The 15,428-nt window shown below is 52.7% G+C and overlaps 5 protein-coding genes across 5 annotated transcripts; 2 read left to right on the top strand and 3 right to left on the bottom strand.

The window, feature by feature from the left end:
• Positions 1 to 1,479: 1,479 nt before the first annotated feature.
• Positions 1,480 to 1,956, bottom strand: BDZ99DRAFT_514743 (uncharacterized protein; the record flags this gene model as incomplete). Its single annotated transcript, XM_033724905.1, has 1 exon — positions 1,480 to 1,956. The coding sequence occupies one exon, from the start codon at positions 1,954 to 1,956 to the stop codon at positions 1,480 to 1,482; it is 477 nt and encodes a 158-aa protein (XP_033583099.1).
• A 635-nt stretch (positions 1,957 to 2,591) lies between these two features.
• Positions 2,592 to 3,053, bottom strand: BDZ99DRAFT_514742 (uncharacterized protein; the record flags this gene model as incomplete). The annotated part of the gene is made up of 1 exon (XM_033724904.1): positions 2,592 to 3,053. The coding sequence occupies one exon, from the start codon at positions 3,051 to 3,053 to the stop codon at positions 2,592 to 2,594; it is 462 nt and encodes a 153-aa protein (XP_033583098.1).
• Positions 3,054 to 3,947: 894 nt separating this feature from the next.
• BDZ99DRAFT_377394 (uncharacterized protein) lies at positions 3,948 to 5,270 on the bottom strand (the record flags this gene model as incomplete). The annotated part of the gene is made up of 1 exon (XM_033715063.1): positions 3,948 to 5,270. A coding segment is annotated over one exon (1,323 nt), but the record flags the coding sequence as incomplete, so codon positions are not given.
• Positions 5,271 to 7,294: 2,024 nt separating this feature from the next.
• On the top strand, positions 7,295 to 8,312 carry BDZ99DRAFT_433090 (ADP-ribosylation factor; the record flags this gene model as incomplete). Its single annotated transcript, XM_033717378.1, has 6 exons — positions 7,295 to 7,353; positions 7,406 to 7,516; positions 7,570 to 7,586; positions 7,632 to 7,777; positions 7,841 to 7,921; positions 7,969 to 8,312. The coding sequence occupies 6 exons, from the start codon at positions 7,295 to 7,297 to the stop codon at positions 8,098 to 8,100; spliced, it is 546 nt and encodes a 181-aa protein (XP_033583096.1). The 3' UTR covers positions 8,101 to 8,312.
• Positions 8,313 to 8,500: 188 nt separating this feature from the next.
• On the top strand, positions 8,501 to 13,625 carry BDZ99DRAFT_375970 (uncharacterized protein; the record flags this gene model as incomplete). Its single annotated transcript, XM_033715006.1, has 3 exons — positions 8,501 to 8,651; positions 8,707 to 13,270; positions 13,340 to 13,625. 3 exons carry the CDS (start codon positions 8,501 to 8,503, stop codon positions 13,623 to 13,625), a joined length of 5,001 nt encoding a protein of 1,666 aa, XP_033583095.1.
• Positions 13,626 to 15,428: the final 1,803 nt, after the last annotated feature.

Here is a 15,428-nt window from a genome sequence, read left to right as displayed (position 1 = left end):
AACGCATGAACCCAAGCCGCCATCAAAATGACAGAACTTCAAATAACCACCCATCGTCTTTACCGGCGGCAGCTCTCACCCCTTGCCCTCGCCCTCTCCTCACCCCCCATAATCTCTCTTACTTCTCCGTCTCCACTTTCTCCAGCTCCCGCTTCAACTCCTCCATCCTCTTATCATATCCATAATCCTCCGTCTCCCACTCCTCCGTCCTTATCACTTCCCATCCCCTCCCACTCCCCTTATACACCTCGTCATTCACGAAACCCCCCTCCTCCAGCGCCTCATACCTCGCCTTCAAATTCCCTGATAGATACCAAGGGTCGTCGAGCTGACAGAACAAGGACTGCGTGTCATAGCACGGTTTCTCTGGCCACGGGTGCCCCTGACAGGTAAAAGAGGCCGTACGGGGAAGACGCGCTCGTTTCGAAATTCGAAAGGATGGCGTAGTGCTTGGATTCGTCGCAGCTATAGGTGGTCTTACGGATACGGTATTTATGCTGGATGTGGCCACAGCGGAGAATAGAGGCCGCGTCTGGAGGGTTGAGATCGATGTCTCGGGTACCGATACCGTCGCGGACGAGGAATTTGAGGTACATTGTTGGTGTTGGTGTTGGTAGGCTTTGGTTTTGGCTCTTGAGAATCGACGAGGCTGGGTGATAGTGTTCTGTCGTGTGTGCCTGGGAGATGGAGAGGAACTGTTTAGGGAGGAACTTTTATACCTGTGCTAAGGGCAGAGAGGAGTCAGTTATTTGCGCGGAGCAGGGATTTCCGACACCGTGACTCGAAGTGGTGGGAGCTCGTGATGAGGGAGTTTCATACCGCGTTACTCATTGTCAGTCATAGAAGGGGAGATTCGTTAGACTAGTCTATATGTTTTCATGGATGACTTGATTGAATACTGCGAAGCATCATCAACAGACCTAGAAGTGATGAGATCCGTCTCACATCATTTTTTGGGAGCCATGTCTACCGCGCTTGACTCCACCGCAGTTACAGACACAATTCTCGGGTCGCTTCAGCAGTACTAAATCCATACAAGCTCGTAAGTCCGATTTTAGAGTATCTCAATAGAGTAGTCTCTCCCTTTCATCGTCCCCTCGTGGAGGAATCCGCTTTACATCTTGACCTCCTCTCATCTAGCTGGTCATGGTGAAGCGACCCCAGACGGCCTTGGTAGGATTTCGTGGCTAGCTCGATCTTTACGGGAAGCCCATTTGCAATAGACCTAGAATCGGAAAGTGTACACTTACATTGAGGACACAAGTCGTTGAGGTTACTACAATTTGATAGCAAGAAACAAAATAAGGACCCGATCTAGCAGCTATTTCCAGACAAATACACACACACTCTAGGCCACCACTCAAATACACACACCGGACATTCCTTCACAACTCGTAAGACCGAACACTGAAACCTCAAGCAACTCTAACACCAAACTACGCGTTACCTCCCAGCCTTCTCCTGCTCCTCCCCCTCGCCCTACTTCAATGCAGCAAGCTTCTTCACCGCAGTAATCTTCCTCATCGTCTCATTCAACCCCTTCTTCCCCTCAATATCCTTCCACCCCTCAATCTCATGCACACCGTAATCGTATTCTGTCATCTCTAACGCCCTCTTATCCGTACGGTCACCCAGCTCGCTCAACACCAAACCATCCGCAGTAAAGCACCGTCTAAACGGGGTCCTATGGCCGGAACACGCCTCATTCTCGCACGTGAAGACGTAGCCCTTGTCGAATTTGTGTGGGGGCGTTCGAGACACCAAGTGATAGCATTCTCCAGTTGTGCAAGTTGTGCTACCGTCTTGGAGATGGGAGCAGCGGGTTTCGATGGGGAAGGTGGATGGGTTGACATCGACGGAGGTTTCCCCCACTTTTGTGAGTCCATCGTCTCCGTGGTGGTTGATTAAGATGCGGAAGGGTGTGTTGGAGTCTAGCAGGGCGGCTTTAGAAGCCATAGTGATTCAGGTCCCGAGGGAAGATGTGGTGTGGATACGAGATGTCGATTTGGATGTCGGTTGTTGGTGATGATGTTGTTGTTTAGATAAGGTGCCCTTGCAGCTTCGTGGAAACTTGAGTTGGGAATAGGTTCAAGAGGCTAGAAGGTGATTATGCTCTGTAGTGGTTTACAGAAGGTAGAGAAGAGCCGCTCAGAAATATGTTCTTATACTTCTGCCAAGGGTAGAGAGGAGTCAAGCCTCCTTCAGAGACGAACATCTGAAACCATGGCTAGGAGTGCTAAAGACAGTCACAATCAAGGGGTTTTATATCGCGTCATTACTCGTGACTCGTGAGTTTCAGAAGGTAACACTGCAAATGTTAGAGTAAACTGAGTCGACGAGAAATTGTGGATGACTCAATTTATACTCAGACGCATTGCCGAAAGACCTTGAAAGCTTGGTAGTTCATACTTGCAGAAGCACAATTCGTTGAGGCTACTCTTGGGTTCAATAGTGTAAAACAAACCCAATGACATATCTAGCAGCAATACACAGAAGAAGAATAAACACGCACTCTAGACCACCACTTAAATACAAAACCCAGACATTCCTCTACATCTCGCAATACCTAGCACTCTAAACATAGGAAAACCCTACCCAACAAACTGCTTCCCTTGCTTTGCCTTGATCTTCTTCATCGTCTTATTCAAGCCGTTTTCTCCCACAATGTCCTTCCAGCCTTTGACCTCATGCGTTCCCCGTACTTTCATCCTCTTCAATTCCTCGCCCTTCGCAGACGGCTGCTTGCAAACCACACCAGGCTTACCATAGCACCGGGGACCCTCGTCGCTGGCGTGGCCCGAACATTTTTCATTCTCACACGTATAGATATAGTCATTGAAGTTGTTTAGGGTTAACCCGCGCTGCCAACCATAGCATTCCCAAACTCTCCTGCATGTGCTACGATTTTGGAGATGATCGCAGCGGGCTTCGAGGGGGAGCTCGCATGGTTTGAGAAGAACCCAGTCTGAATGCTTAGGCTTCTCGGGCTTAGGCATTCCGAGAAGGATGGTGAAGGATTTGTCGGGGTTGTCCGGGCGGGTTCGGGAAGCCATAATGATTCAAGCTTCGAGGGAAGATTTAGTGTGGATATGAGAGAGTTCGCCTTTAGTTTCGCGACGGTTCTTGAAAGTGTGGGTTGTTGAGATAGTGTAAATCGTATCGATGAGATTTGATGACTGGATGTTGTAGTAGGTGGAAGAAGGTAGAGAATACCTTCGAAGGAGCAGTCTTTATAGCTGTGCTAGAAAGGAGGAGACATTACTATTCCTGTTGACTCCAAGAGCTTCAATTAGAAGACGCATGAGTGTTTCAACGCTTTCTAAGCTTGTGTAACCTCTCAGTTTCGAGTTTCGAGTCGCTCGGAAACGCAGTCACACCCCTGCCGTCATTATATGGCGGATATGAGCATCACGGATTGACGCACGCCCACTCCGACCGTTAACTTGAAACAAAACACATGAAGTGACCGTGAGCGATGGTCATAGCTGCGATGTTGACGAGTGTGTATGGCAATCAGAAAGGAGTCACCGGCGACCTTCACGACCCACCATCACTATAAACTTGACCAAGTAAAACGGAATCTGAGTCCAAGCAAATTTTTGTGGTTCGATTGAAGCATTCTCATTGTAAAGTGTAGAAAAGAAATGCAGTCGCAGAAAGACCCATAAAAAGCACCCAGAGGCGCTGTATCTCGCCAGCTCTTCAGCCGGCTTTCAGAATCCCTCACCCCGTTTATCTCTGCCGCAATGGCAGATTGCCAGAAAACAAGTACCAGGAAGGCCCGTCATCTCAGACGTGCATGGCCATGGGAAAAGGAAAGGAAAGATTCTCTTTCAAGACCGCAAAGCAATCATTGTGAATCAAAAAAAGAAAGGAGAGGGTCTTTGGGCATTTGCAAGCCAGGATGCAGATTGGGAACCGGGTATATGGTGTGTGTAGTATCGAACTTACAGTGGGTTGGTCGGACGTTCGCGCGGGTCGATGTACTCGCTCGTGGCGAACTGGAAGATAGCAACATTGATGACGGTGTTGTTCTTGTAAGCCATGCCGCGCATATCTCCGGCGGCCCTAAAGCCGAAATTCTTCAGCCATGGTTTGATCCATTCAATGACGTAGTTGTTGTTGTGGTCGTACGGGACTTGCACGTTGACTGTCTTCACGACACGCTGGCCATCTGATCTGTAGTCTGGCTTTGCAAACCAGTCGTATCCACCTCGCGCGCGGTAGCCGTTGTCTAGGAGGTCGAGAAGTTTGTCCAACAGGCAGCTCCCGACACCTTTGTGGCTGTAGTCAGGGTGGACGTAGAGCTCCATCTCAACGGTAAACCGGTACATGGAACCGACAGAGGCGTAGTCATCAGCATTCGCGAATCCCACAATGCGGTCGGGAAGATGCCTGAGCCCGCCGTTGGGACCTTTATGCGATCTGTCAATGGCGACGATGTAAGGAAGGCCGTGGCTGGTAATGTCCGTGACGCGGTTGACTATATTGGCTCGTGTACGCGGCTCGAACTCCTGGGCCTGAATGGTGTGCATGACGTAGTGGTTATAGATGTCCCGGACTTGCTCCATGTCGGCGGGATAGGCTGGGCGCACGAAAACATTGACCTTGGGATGGAGTGTGTTGTCAGGCGGTTCCGGGTGATCAGCGTACATCTTAGCGGCAGCTTTGCTTTCTGCAAGCTGGCGTCTTGTCTTGGCGGCCGCTCTGGCCTGCTTCGCCTTCAGTAGATGCTCGCGTCGCTTGATTGCTCCCGCAGCACCGTCGTCTTGCTGTGCTTTGCTGTAGGTAGGATCCTCGCGGTCCAGAAATGCATTGGGAACCTCGATAGACTTCAGCAGATTCGAAGTCGGTGATTCGTACTTCTCCCACCAAGGAAGCTCGTCTGGATCAAAATCGGACATGGGTGGCGGCGCTCGTGACTGATAGGTCCTCCAGAAAGCTCCCGGGGATTCGGCATCAATCGTTTGGGGAATCCAGACCCTAGGCGCAACATCTCCGTTATCTTTAGCCAGAAATTTGGGAGCGCTTGTGTCTATGATCTCCAGGTTTCGGCAGGCCTTCTCTGTCTTAACGATCCAACCCTCTACACGGCTGGAGAAGTTGCGGTCCGAAAAGCCACGTCTTCCCTCCCATTCTATAGGAGCTGGCAACCAATTGCCGTCCCAATCCGTAAGCTTGCGAATATCATGATTGGGGTCACCGTTGCTGTCCGACTTAAACGAAACCCCTCCGTCGCTTTCCTCATCAGTCAGTGGCCGCATTGCTTTGGACTTGGGGAAACGCTCCGTGCGCGGCCTGGGGCCCTGGTTTGTCGCGGTCGCGCGTCCTTGCCATGGAGAAGTGAATGACGCGTTCTTCGCTCCACCATTCTGAGCAGGAGTCGCTTTGGTCGAAGAGGCCGGGGCCGCGTTAGAAGCAACAGGAGTTGCCTTAGCCGGAGGAACAGGAGTTGCCTTAGCCGGAGGAACAGGAGTTGCCTTAGCCGGAGGAACACGAGTTGCTTTAGCTGGAGACGCTGCAGTCGCATTGGCAGTGGTAGCGGGCGTAGGGGCCGCAGACGTGGTGGTTGGAGGAGCTTCGGGTTGTGCTGGACTGACGGGCGGAGTCGGGAGAGCCTGCAAACTGATCGCGCTGTCTTTTTTAGGGGGTTGCCTAGGATCGTGTCAGCCAAGACTGCATAGGTGAAGTAAGGATAGAGATGTTCGACTTACTCGGGCACGTGCTTGGCCGCGCTGCTAACGGCGTATCGTGCCTGGGTCAAGCCTGCAGGGGTTGTTGGCTGCTTGGCCTGCTGCTTTGCCTGCTGCTCAACCGGAGCAGAGGGAGCAACTCCATTGGCAGTACCTGTGGCCGCTCCCTTCGGGGCTGCTGGAGGCAGATGGTTAGTGGTCGCTGGAGTTAGGTTTGCTGCGCGATTCTTGTATCGCAAGTGAGGGGGGATCGATACGGTCGCCATGTTTTTTGACTTGCGCTTCCGACGACGTCCGCGCGAAGCGGAGGGTTTCTCGTTAAGCTGCTCGAGGTCTTTGGTGTACGAGACTGTGTTGTTGCTGATTGGTGTTGGTTGTGAGAGGTGATGAGGTGAGCGAGGTCTGGTCGAGGTTGACGTTTCGGGCGCGAGGCTTGGCAGGACAATAGGAACTTGGGGCTCTTCAATAGAGTCGAGCGCGAGCCTTTTGTATTGTCGCCGCTTGGGCCTCCGGCGTGTCTGAGTCGAAGCCTGCTGCGCGGCAGGTGCGACGACAAGCGAAGCTGCCGGGACCTGTGCGATGCTCGCGAACACGGGATGAATCTCTCCTGGAATCGTGAGGTGAGTACGAGGGCTGGGGAAAGGTGAGGCGGCGTACCTTCGGCCTCAGTGACGGCCATTCTCTGTAGTGGCTTTTTGGAAGATGACCAAGTTCAAGTACACGCCAAGTAAGGCAGAGATTAAAGCTACTCTCTCCGTTGACGGTACTTTGGGTTGATGGGAGTGTTCCGTGAGAACTTGAAGCCGTGGTTTGCAGGAGCCGATGCCGCGAGGAAAGCTCAAACCGTGGCTCTGCATAGAGAATTCCCGGCCAATCGGAGCAGTGTGCAGCATTCAATAGGCTCAATAGACTATACAACCTAACGCGCCTACTGTTCCGGGCGCTCTTAACTTCTGGATGCTAGGTATTGCCTGGTGTGGCCTAAGTAAGTAGCCGATAGATCAAAGGTTTGCCGAGACAAACCTTGCCATCTATGTAGTTCTTGAAGATGCACCAAAGAGCCTTATATATATCGCCAAGTAGTACGCAGAGTCACGGTTATGACGAGGCACTACATCTGCGAGAATGAGATCGGACAATGGGATGCACGGTCTGATAGTGAGTAAATAGTGCCCGCATGCCTAGGTAGCACCATCAACGGGTCTTTGCATGCTAGATGCCGTAGGGGGTAGGATCTAGTTAAGCTCGCTAAAATCGGATCATTTGACTTACATGTAGAGGCGTCTCGAGGTATGGGACGAGATAGGCTTACTATGTTAGTACTACTACAATGCACATTCAGAATCGTGATACTACTTGTTTCAAGAATCCTAGTCTGAGAGATGTGCAAGCAGCGGAAGAGGCGTACGAGGCCATTTTTACTAGACTTTCGCCCGAGTCTCATGACATTGGTTGCTTTGAGGATTTAGACGTCTTTAGACGGAAAGGAGTTGAGACGAATTACTGAAGGAAGGTTTTGCCGAGCATCAAGTCCCGCTCGCCTGCAGTCGCGAGAGGCAACCATAGGCCATCGAACATCGCCTTTCACCACATAGTTCAGAATGTTGTCCATATTACGGAAAGCGAGACTTAAGGATAAGGAGATGAGGATTTTGATGCTGTGAGTGCTTGTTTCAATTGCGTTTGCTTCGCGGAGGCTGACTTCTTCGCAGTGGGCTTGATAGCGCGGGAAAGACCACCATCGTTAAGAAGATTATGAACGAAGACGTCTATAGTGTCAGCCCAACTCTAGGCTTCATTATCAAGACGATCGAGTACGATGGGTACGTATTTGCTTCTCTACGGGCTGTGAGGCAGATCTACTTACACCAGCAAGATACAAGCTCAACATATGTACTAATTCCACTCATCTACCTGGACATCAACTAATCTAGGAAGGGGACGTCGGTGGGCAGAAGACACTGCGTACTTACTGGAAGAATTACTTCGAGAAGACAGACACGCTCATCTGGGTGGTTGACGCGACTGACCGGGAGCGTATTGATGACTGCCGCCGCGAGCTGGAGGGCCTGCTGCTGGAAGAGGTGCGTTTCTCGACGGTTTCTCGACGCGTTCCGGCTTCGTGCATGGCTAAGTCAGTATCACAGCGTTTGATGGGCGCAAGTCTCCTGGTCTTTAAGAACAAGAGCGACGTGTCTGGATCTATGACAGAGGACGACGTGCGGCTGGTAGGCGGGCTGCATTCCGGCATGTTTCGACCAATAACAAGATGCAGGCACTCCGTCTGGACTCGATCAAGACGCACAAATGGACCATTATGGCATGCAGCGCGATGACGGGCATGAACCTCCACGAAGGGCTCCAATGGGTGGTGCAAGACGCAAAGGACCGCTTGTTTCTTTTCTGATACCAATACTCCTGCAAGGGCGTGAAGGCCCTGTCGTCAAGCTTCTCCGCTTGCTCTCGAAGCAGCATAGCGTGACAGATATCGGTTTCGAGGCGCGCCAGGGCAGCGAAGCAGACATTTGGGACGAGACCGCGAGGCCATGGCGAGTATAGACATCGCAGTAGTGAATACGAATGCCATTGAAGTTGTGTGCTGGGCGCTCGAAGTGTTATATTCCTCTACTCTAGCCCCCTGAAACGTGACTGCCCAAGATCTTACAAGGAGCTCCGGCCAAGCTTGAGGTAACCGAAGACGCCAATATAACAGAGGCTGTTTGGCTTTGAAGCCCTCCCAGGATCTCCTCTCCATTCCCCCCCGCGCGTCGTAGGTTGTACGGGGGCCCGCCGTGCTCTTCACCATCATGTCTGCCGCCGACGAGCTGGATCCCACGGAATTCGTCCAGAGAATCAGGCAGTTAGGGGAGCAGCGAGATCAACAAGACGCCGAGCGCGTGCGCAAGCTGGAAGAGGAGATTATACAGGGCCGCAGCGAGAGACTGGCGCGAAGAGCAGGTATGTGCTGGCAGAAGGGCCCTGCGTGTTGTGGTTGTGCTGATGGCTTCGACAGAGCGCGCTCGATCTCTCTCCCCGGAAAAAAACAACACGCCGCAATCCCAACGCTCTGCCGCCGGCACCCCGAGAAGCATACACGAAAAGGCTGCCGAGTCCCCTACGCCTGTCATGGAGCCTCCGTCAGATCAGTCGTCGCGCGAAGACTCGCTGCAGGCCTTGACTGGCTCGCCTGCTGTTCCCCTAGACGAAGCGCCGAAGAAGCCTTCAACACCCAGCGTCGGCATGCCTACACGGTCCGGAACACTTTCATGGCAGCAGCGGAGGCCTCAATCTGGTGCGCGACGACCACTCTCCATGGTGGCCGCCGAGAAAAGCGCCACGCAGTCGCCGCGTGAAACACCAGAGCCAACATCGCCAGGCGACTCGGGCATAAACAGAGACAAGATCGCACAATCGCTTGGATCGAAAGACCCTGCATGGTTCAGACAGACGGCGGACAGGGGCGTCGGCTCGGCGGCATACAGGCGGAGCCAGGAAGACTCGGCGAGCGATGTGGGATCAATATCAGGCAGGCGACAGCTGCCCGGCTTGTCGCGTGAGTCTACTGCAGAGCCCGAAGCATCAAGCCCGCCGACAGAGAGCTTCCGCTCAAGCTCGCCGTCACGAGGAAGCTCAGTCCGGGGCAGTGCTGCGTGGAGCAATCGGTTTTCTGCAAACACGTCCGTATCCGGTGGAGACACTGAACTTATGGGCAAGAAGTCCCCTCTTCCCACTCTAGACACTCAAAAATTCAGTATGCCGCCGCCCGAGCAGCCCTCAGCAAGGGACAGCGTTGCAATGTCGCCGTCCCAAGGGCGCATTTCCCCCGAGCGAATGGACCGCCCAGCTTCTCCTACTAAGGGCCTGGGTGGCTTCGTGCAGAGTGCCATGCTCAAGCGCACTGACAGCCAGAGCAAGAGATTCAGTGCTCAAGGCCCGCCTGGCCTGAGTCGGCATGGCTCTACTGCAAGCAACCGCGGTGTCTCTCCTGGAGGCATCAGTGGGTCTGCCAACATATCAAAGCTGGATTCTAGACCTAGCAGTCTCAGCCGTGGTAACTCTATGGAACCGACCTCGCGACCTAACTCAAGTTCGAGTAATCTTACTATTACTAAAGGCTTTGGCGACTTCAATGATATCGGGTCCAAGGACGTTTTCGTCAAGCCTGCGCTTCCACATCACTCTCGTGGCAAATCCGTTGCATCAACATTTGGTGAAGATAGTAAATCTCCGGATGATGGTCCTGCTAGTCCCTCGAAGCGATGGAGCCCTACCAAGTCGAGCTGGCTAGAGAGTGCGCTCAACAAGCCAGACTCGCCGAAGCCAAAACTACCACCTCCTCAGCAACCAGCATGGATGGCTGAGATTAACAGGATCAAGCAACAGCGAAGTAGTGTTGATCTCGGTCGCCCTGCTGATTCGAAACTATTCTCTTCTGGCTCTTCTCTTCCATCACCAACGAAGGAATTGACAACAATCGCGAAGCTCCCATCGCGCGACTCTGCACCGCCACAAGAACCTGTTGAGCCCGTGATTCCGCCTCTCAAAGTGAAGCCTGCTGCTTTGTCGACTACAGATGCCAAACCCCAAGCGGACCTGGGGGAGGAGGCGGAGAAATCAGAACCGGCCGTAGATCCAGACGAGAATAGGTTGCCGCAACCACAGGCTGCAACCAAGCCGCTACCCATAGCGTCGCGATTTTTGAATGCGGCTTCTTCCACAGCATCACTGAACAAGTCTAAGCCGAGTACCCCACCAAAGAAAGACTTCCGTGCTGCCTTAAAACCTCGTCAAGGTCCTTCTGACGGACAAAAGAAGGACGAACCTGAATTCTTAAGCGCAGTAGGAAAGCTGAAGCGAACACAAACAGAGAAGTATGTTGTGTCAGATCCTCTGAAGGATAATATTCTCCGCGGAAAAGCTGGGCTAACGTCCACTGGAGGCCCTAAGCCTTCAGCTCGCAAGGATGAACTGAAAGAGAGCCTGGTCAAGCAAAAGGAGGCCATGCAGGCAAAAGCTTTGGAAGAGGGGCCTGTGGATAAAGCGAAAGCTTCAAGTTCCGCGCCACCGCCAACAACACCAGAGGCTATCGCCAAGAGGAGAAATCTTGGAAGACCTGATAGTATTACAAGCCCTCCGCCTATCAAGGAGAAGCCCGTGTCTACTACCCCAGAAGCACTTTCTCGTCACAAGAGCTTGAAGGGGAATGCGAGGCCCGTCTCCATAGGGAAACAACCCCAAGCAACTCCTCTCCCGCAAACGAAAGAGCCAGTTAAAAGCAGTAAACTATCGGATCGCTTCAATCCTGCGCTTGCCGGAATACTTGCTCGAGGTCCATCTCCCCTGGCCAGCAATGCCGGAGCTCCAAAGCCTAGCAGCTCGTCCGAGAGTATTCCTACCGCTAGATCTACTGCAAAGGAGCCTGAAGAATCAGGACCGGAGTTGACGCATATGACCAAAGGCCGCGCCCGAGGGCCTAAGAGACGAGCTCCAGCAGCCAAAAAGGAAGAGCCATCGACCCCTAAAGCTACCCGTGTTGCGTCCGTATCGCTTGTGAAAAGCCAGGATATCCTATCAAGTAACGCAGCCCCTTTGTCCACCCCCACTACCACCGTAGAGTCGAAGCCGCTCATTGAAACGCCAACACCTTCGAGGAACTCACTGAAACCGAAGCCCTTGGCACCTGCAAAGTCACCGCAGCTTGATAAGAAAATAGAGAAGCCAGCATCGCCTGAATTACCGAGAAAGCCTCAGTCGCCGGAGCTAGAGCGGAGACTTTCGCCGCCTATTGGGAGCAAGCCTTCGGAGTCGGCTTTTGGGAGGGAGTCCATGTCAAGCCGTATATCAACGTCCCCAATAGCTGAACCGTTCAGACTGCCGGTGAGGCCACTTCCAACACCGCCGGAAAAGTCATTAGACAAGCCAGTCGAAAACCCCGTTGCAAAGCCCGCGGAGGAGTCATTCGCCAAACAGACCATCATCAAGCCTCTCCAAATATCGAAACGAGCTTCTGAGAAGCCTTCTCCGAACCCGGATCAAAGTCGAGATGTCCCTGCCAGCGACGATACCCCGGAGTCCGAAGCATCTCGCTTTTCGGTGAAGAGTGCCACGGCCTTATGGGGTAGACAGTCTCAGTCGTCCTCGCCGGAACTGGTGCGATCGAAATCCCCCATTAAGCTGCCTACGAAGGCAGATGAGCAAGCTGCTATGGAGAGTGCTGGCTTGGCGCGCGCAGAAGAACAACAACAAGCTCCCAAACAGTCTGTAATAGCTCCAAAACCTAAGCCTGTTGGCTTGGGACTAGGGGCATTTGCTCCCTCCATTTCATCCAGACCTGGGCGAGAATCAACTCCACCGAAAACTCTCGGCTCTAATTACCCGGCATCCCCTCCCCTAAGCGGTGGAAGACCGCAATCTGAGCCTCCTAGGAAATCTCCAACCCAAGAAAAAGCTAAGTCCGACAATCTTTTCGCGGAATTCTTTGATGAGATACCTGTTACCACAGGCGAACTTCCTAGCAACATCGATGCGCAAGAAGTACTGAAGAGCAGCCCACTTGACTCGGGAAAGATTAGAACACTACGCAAAAGCATAAAGGAGATCTCTGGAAGTGGTCAGCTGTCACCAATACCAATGCAAGAAGAACACGTTCTGTACCAAGATTCAATGTACCTCATTACCCATTCTTTTGGAGATTCGAAAGGAGCAAAGGTCAACGAGGTTTATCTTTGGGCTGGAAATGATGTAGCGGACGCTACCGTCGAGGACGTTCAACTCTTTGCTAGAAATGAGGCTAAGAAATACGGCGGCAAGCTCATCGTCTTAAGGCAAGGAAAAGAAACGCCATACTTCTTCGAGGCTCTTGGTGGTATCGTAATCACCCGCCGCGGATCACGACCTGGGCCTCGCCAGTACATGCTCTGTGGACGTCGTCACCTTGGTCATATCGCCTTCGATGAAGTTGAGCTCTCGCTCAAGAGTCTCTGCTCTGGCTTCCCATACCTCATCTCCACCACCGCCGGCGCCGTCTTCCTCTGGCGTGGTGCTGGCTGTTCCGAAGAAGAAGTTTCCGGCGCCCGCCTCATGGGCATGGATCTCGGCTCCTCCGGCGAACTTATCGAGATCCAAGAAGGCAACGAAATACCCGATTTCTTCTCTGCTTTTCCCGCCACCTACAACACCAGTACAACCGCCAAGGGCAAGCAGACTGCCGCCGTACCACGATCCGCCGACCATTGGCGGTATAAGAAGACCAGCGACAAGTACCGCGCACGGCTGTTCCGCGTGGAGCAGCAGCATCAGGGCGCTCAGGGAGGATCGGGATGGATGACGGGGGCGGGAGCCGGGCTGCAGGTGAGCTCCTTCTTCACGAGAATGCGCCGCCCTTCGTGGCAAGATCTTAAAGGAGCAACGTCGCCAACCTCACCGCGCCCGCAGACCCCGTCGACACCGAAATCACCGCTCCCCCGAAGCTCGCCCAATGCCACTACTACGAAGGTTGTGGAGGTTGCGCCGTTTGTGCAGCGCGATTTGGACCCCGAGCATGTTTTTGTGTTGGATGCGTTCTTTGAGATTTACATGTGAGTTTTGTCGCTCGTTCATACAGTGGATGATGTTGAAAGGGGCGTACTAATATGTGAGCCATGTAGTATCGTCGGCTCCACTTCCCGCTCCCAATCCTCCGCTTTCTCTACCGCGCTCCTCTTCGCGCAGGAGTACGGCATCCTCGCTGCCTCGGCAGAAGACCGCCCCTTCGTCCCCGTCACGACCGTCGTGCTCGAGGGCGTGCCGCGCGATATGAAAGCTGTGTTCCGATACTGGAACGACGCGATTGTGCCCGCAGCGGGGCTGATGCAGGGGAAGTTAGGCAGGGGGAAGAGCTTGAGGCTTGTGGGGCTTGAGAAGGCGCTTGAGGCGACTCGCAGCAGTAGGTAGGAGGTTGGCATGACTTGATGATTGATTAGGCCGGGGGAGTCCGATGCACGAGATAGATTTGTGTTTGGCATACTTTTATGAGGCGGGCTTCTTGTATATATTGTGGCTAGGCTAGACACTGCATGCGGGTGGTTCTAGGTTCTGGTACTTTGGCGTCTGGGCAGGTCATTAGAAAGGTACCGTGTACCATCATATGCATAATTGATTCTAGCATCTTATGAATTATCTTCATTGTGGGAATGGCTATTTGAAGTGAGGTTCTTGCTGTTTCTTGGAACTGCGTTGTGAAGGAACTATGAGTGAGGTGAGAGGTCACTATTTAGTATAGCCTTCAATCCACTGAGCAACGTCCGATGATAGTACTTTGATACGATATATCAGCAGGATCTCTGAGACGTTTGAAGTACTACCGAAGTGGCACCTGATGGTCCGCAAACGGATTGTGACGCGCCGTATTGCGCGGGCAAGCAACGGGGAACTGGAGATGAGAAGGGCGAGGTCTATTTGGAAGGGTGGTACGATATCAAGTTCTCTTTACAGAATGAACGCACCGTGGATGCGCTCCATGCACTCGAGGGGTGCGGCATTGCGAAGTCACTGCACGTGTTTGCGTGCTGCTCTTGACCTGGAACTGTTTGCTACGTTCAATTGCTTAATTTTCCCGCCGATACTTGTACCTGACGGTAAATGTCTCTAGATTATCTCGGTGGTGGTGATGGATATCGTAGTAAATTGCTCGAATTCACCAACGTTGGAAGTTGACCGTCTCCGCTACATATAGATCATCATCTTGGGGATATGATCACCTTTATCATCAATTCAATATACAATGAAAAGAAAAAGGAGAAACTGAAGTTGGTTCAAAAACTATCCGCATATAGAGATGGGGCCCTGCCTAACGCCACGTCCCGGTCGTCGTCAACACTGAACTTGTTGGTTTGCAGGCCGTAGCATCTGAACATTGACAGAACGCGACATTATGTATATGAAAGCGCCCTGTTTGCTACCGGCAGTGATTGCTATAGGCGATTGTCATAATCCAACAGAACTCGCAACGTCCCTGCGGTGGAGAGAATGATGGGGGCATAGGTAAAAAGGAAGGTGTGGGGGGCCGATGTTGAGAGTGGAAGGGTTTATATATGGTAGGGAGAGGAGGTGATCCGGGACGCTCGCGGCCAGTCGCCTGCCCGAGAACCTGCGCGGCCGGATGCTTTCACTAACCTGCGACCGCTGCGGCGGCCATGGAGCGACATCACGGGACGTTCATGTGACCTCCTCATTTCGAAGGGGTATAAAATCTCCCCCTCCCCGATCGAGAAAGCCTCACAGAAATTCTTCCACGTCTCCACACAGCTTGTAGACCACCACAGTTCTCAAAGAAACTCTGTATTCCAACAACCATCACCATCACTTCCAGCAACTTGCAAAGTCAATCAAGCGACCAAGTTTCAACTTCGTAAGTGCTCCAGTATTCACTACCATCTCAGCTCCTCGTTCCCCCTTCGTCTCGACCCTCTCCTATTACTCATCTACTACCCATCCCACCTCTTCATTGTTAATTCACCAACCATTCCACAACACCCATCCCACTTTCCCCTCCCTGCGTCCGTGGTCATTCACCACCCTTCCCGGCTTCTTCCATTGCTTCATTACTGCCTTGCTCCACCAGTTCACCTCCACTCTTATCCTTCCTCAATCTTTCATTCACCTCCTGTCTTGAACTTATTTCTTACTTAAGCCACTCGTCCCCCGTCTTCTTTCAATCATCTGCTTCCAACTCCAACCTGCCACACCACACCACAC

This window comes from Mytilinidion resinicola, assembly GCF_010093595.1.
Source record: "Mytilinidion resinicola strain CBS 304.34 unplaced genomic scaffold BDZ99scaffold_2, whole genome shotgun sequence".
Lineage (NCBI taxonomy): Eukaryota > Fungi > Ascomycota > Dothideomycetes > Mytilinidiales > Mytilinidiaceae > Mytilinidion > Mytilinidion resinicola.
This window is presented reverse-complemented; position numbering and strand designations above follow the sequence as displayed.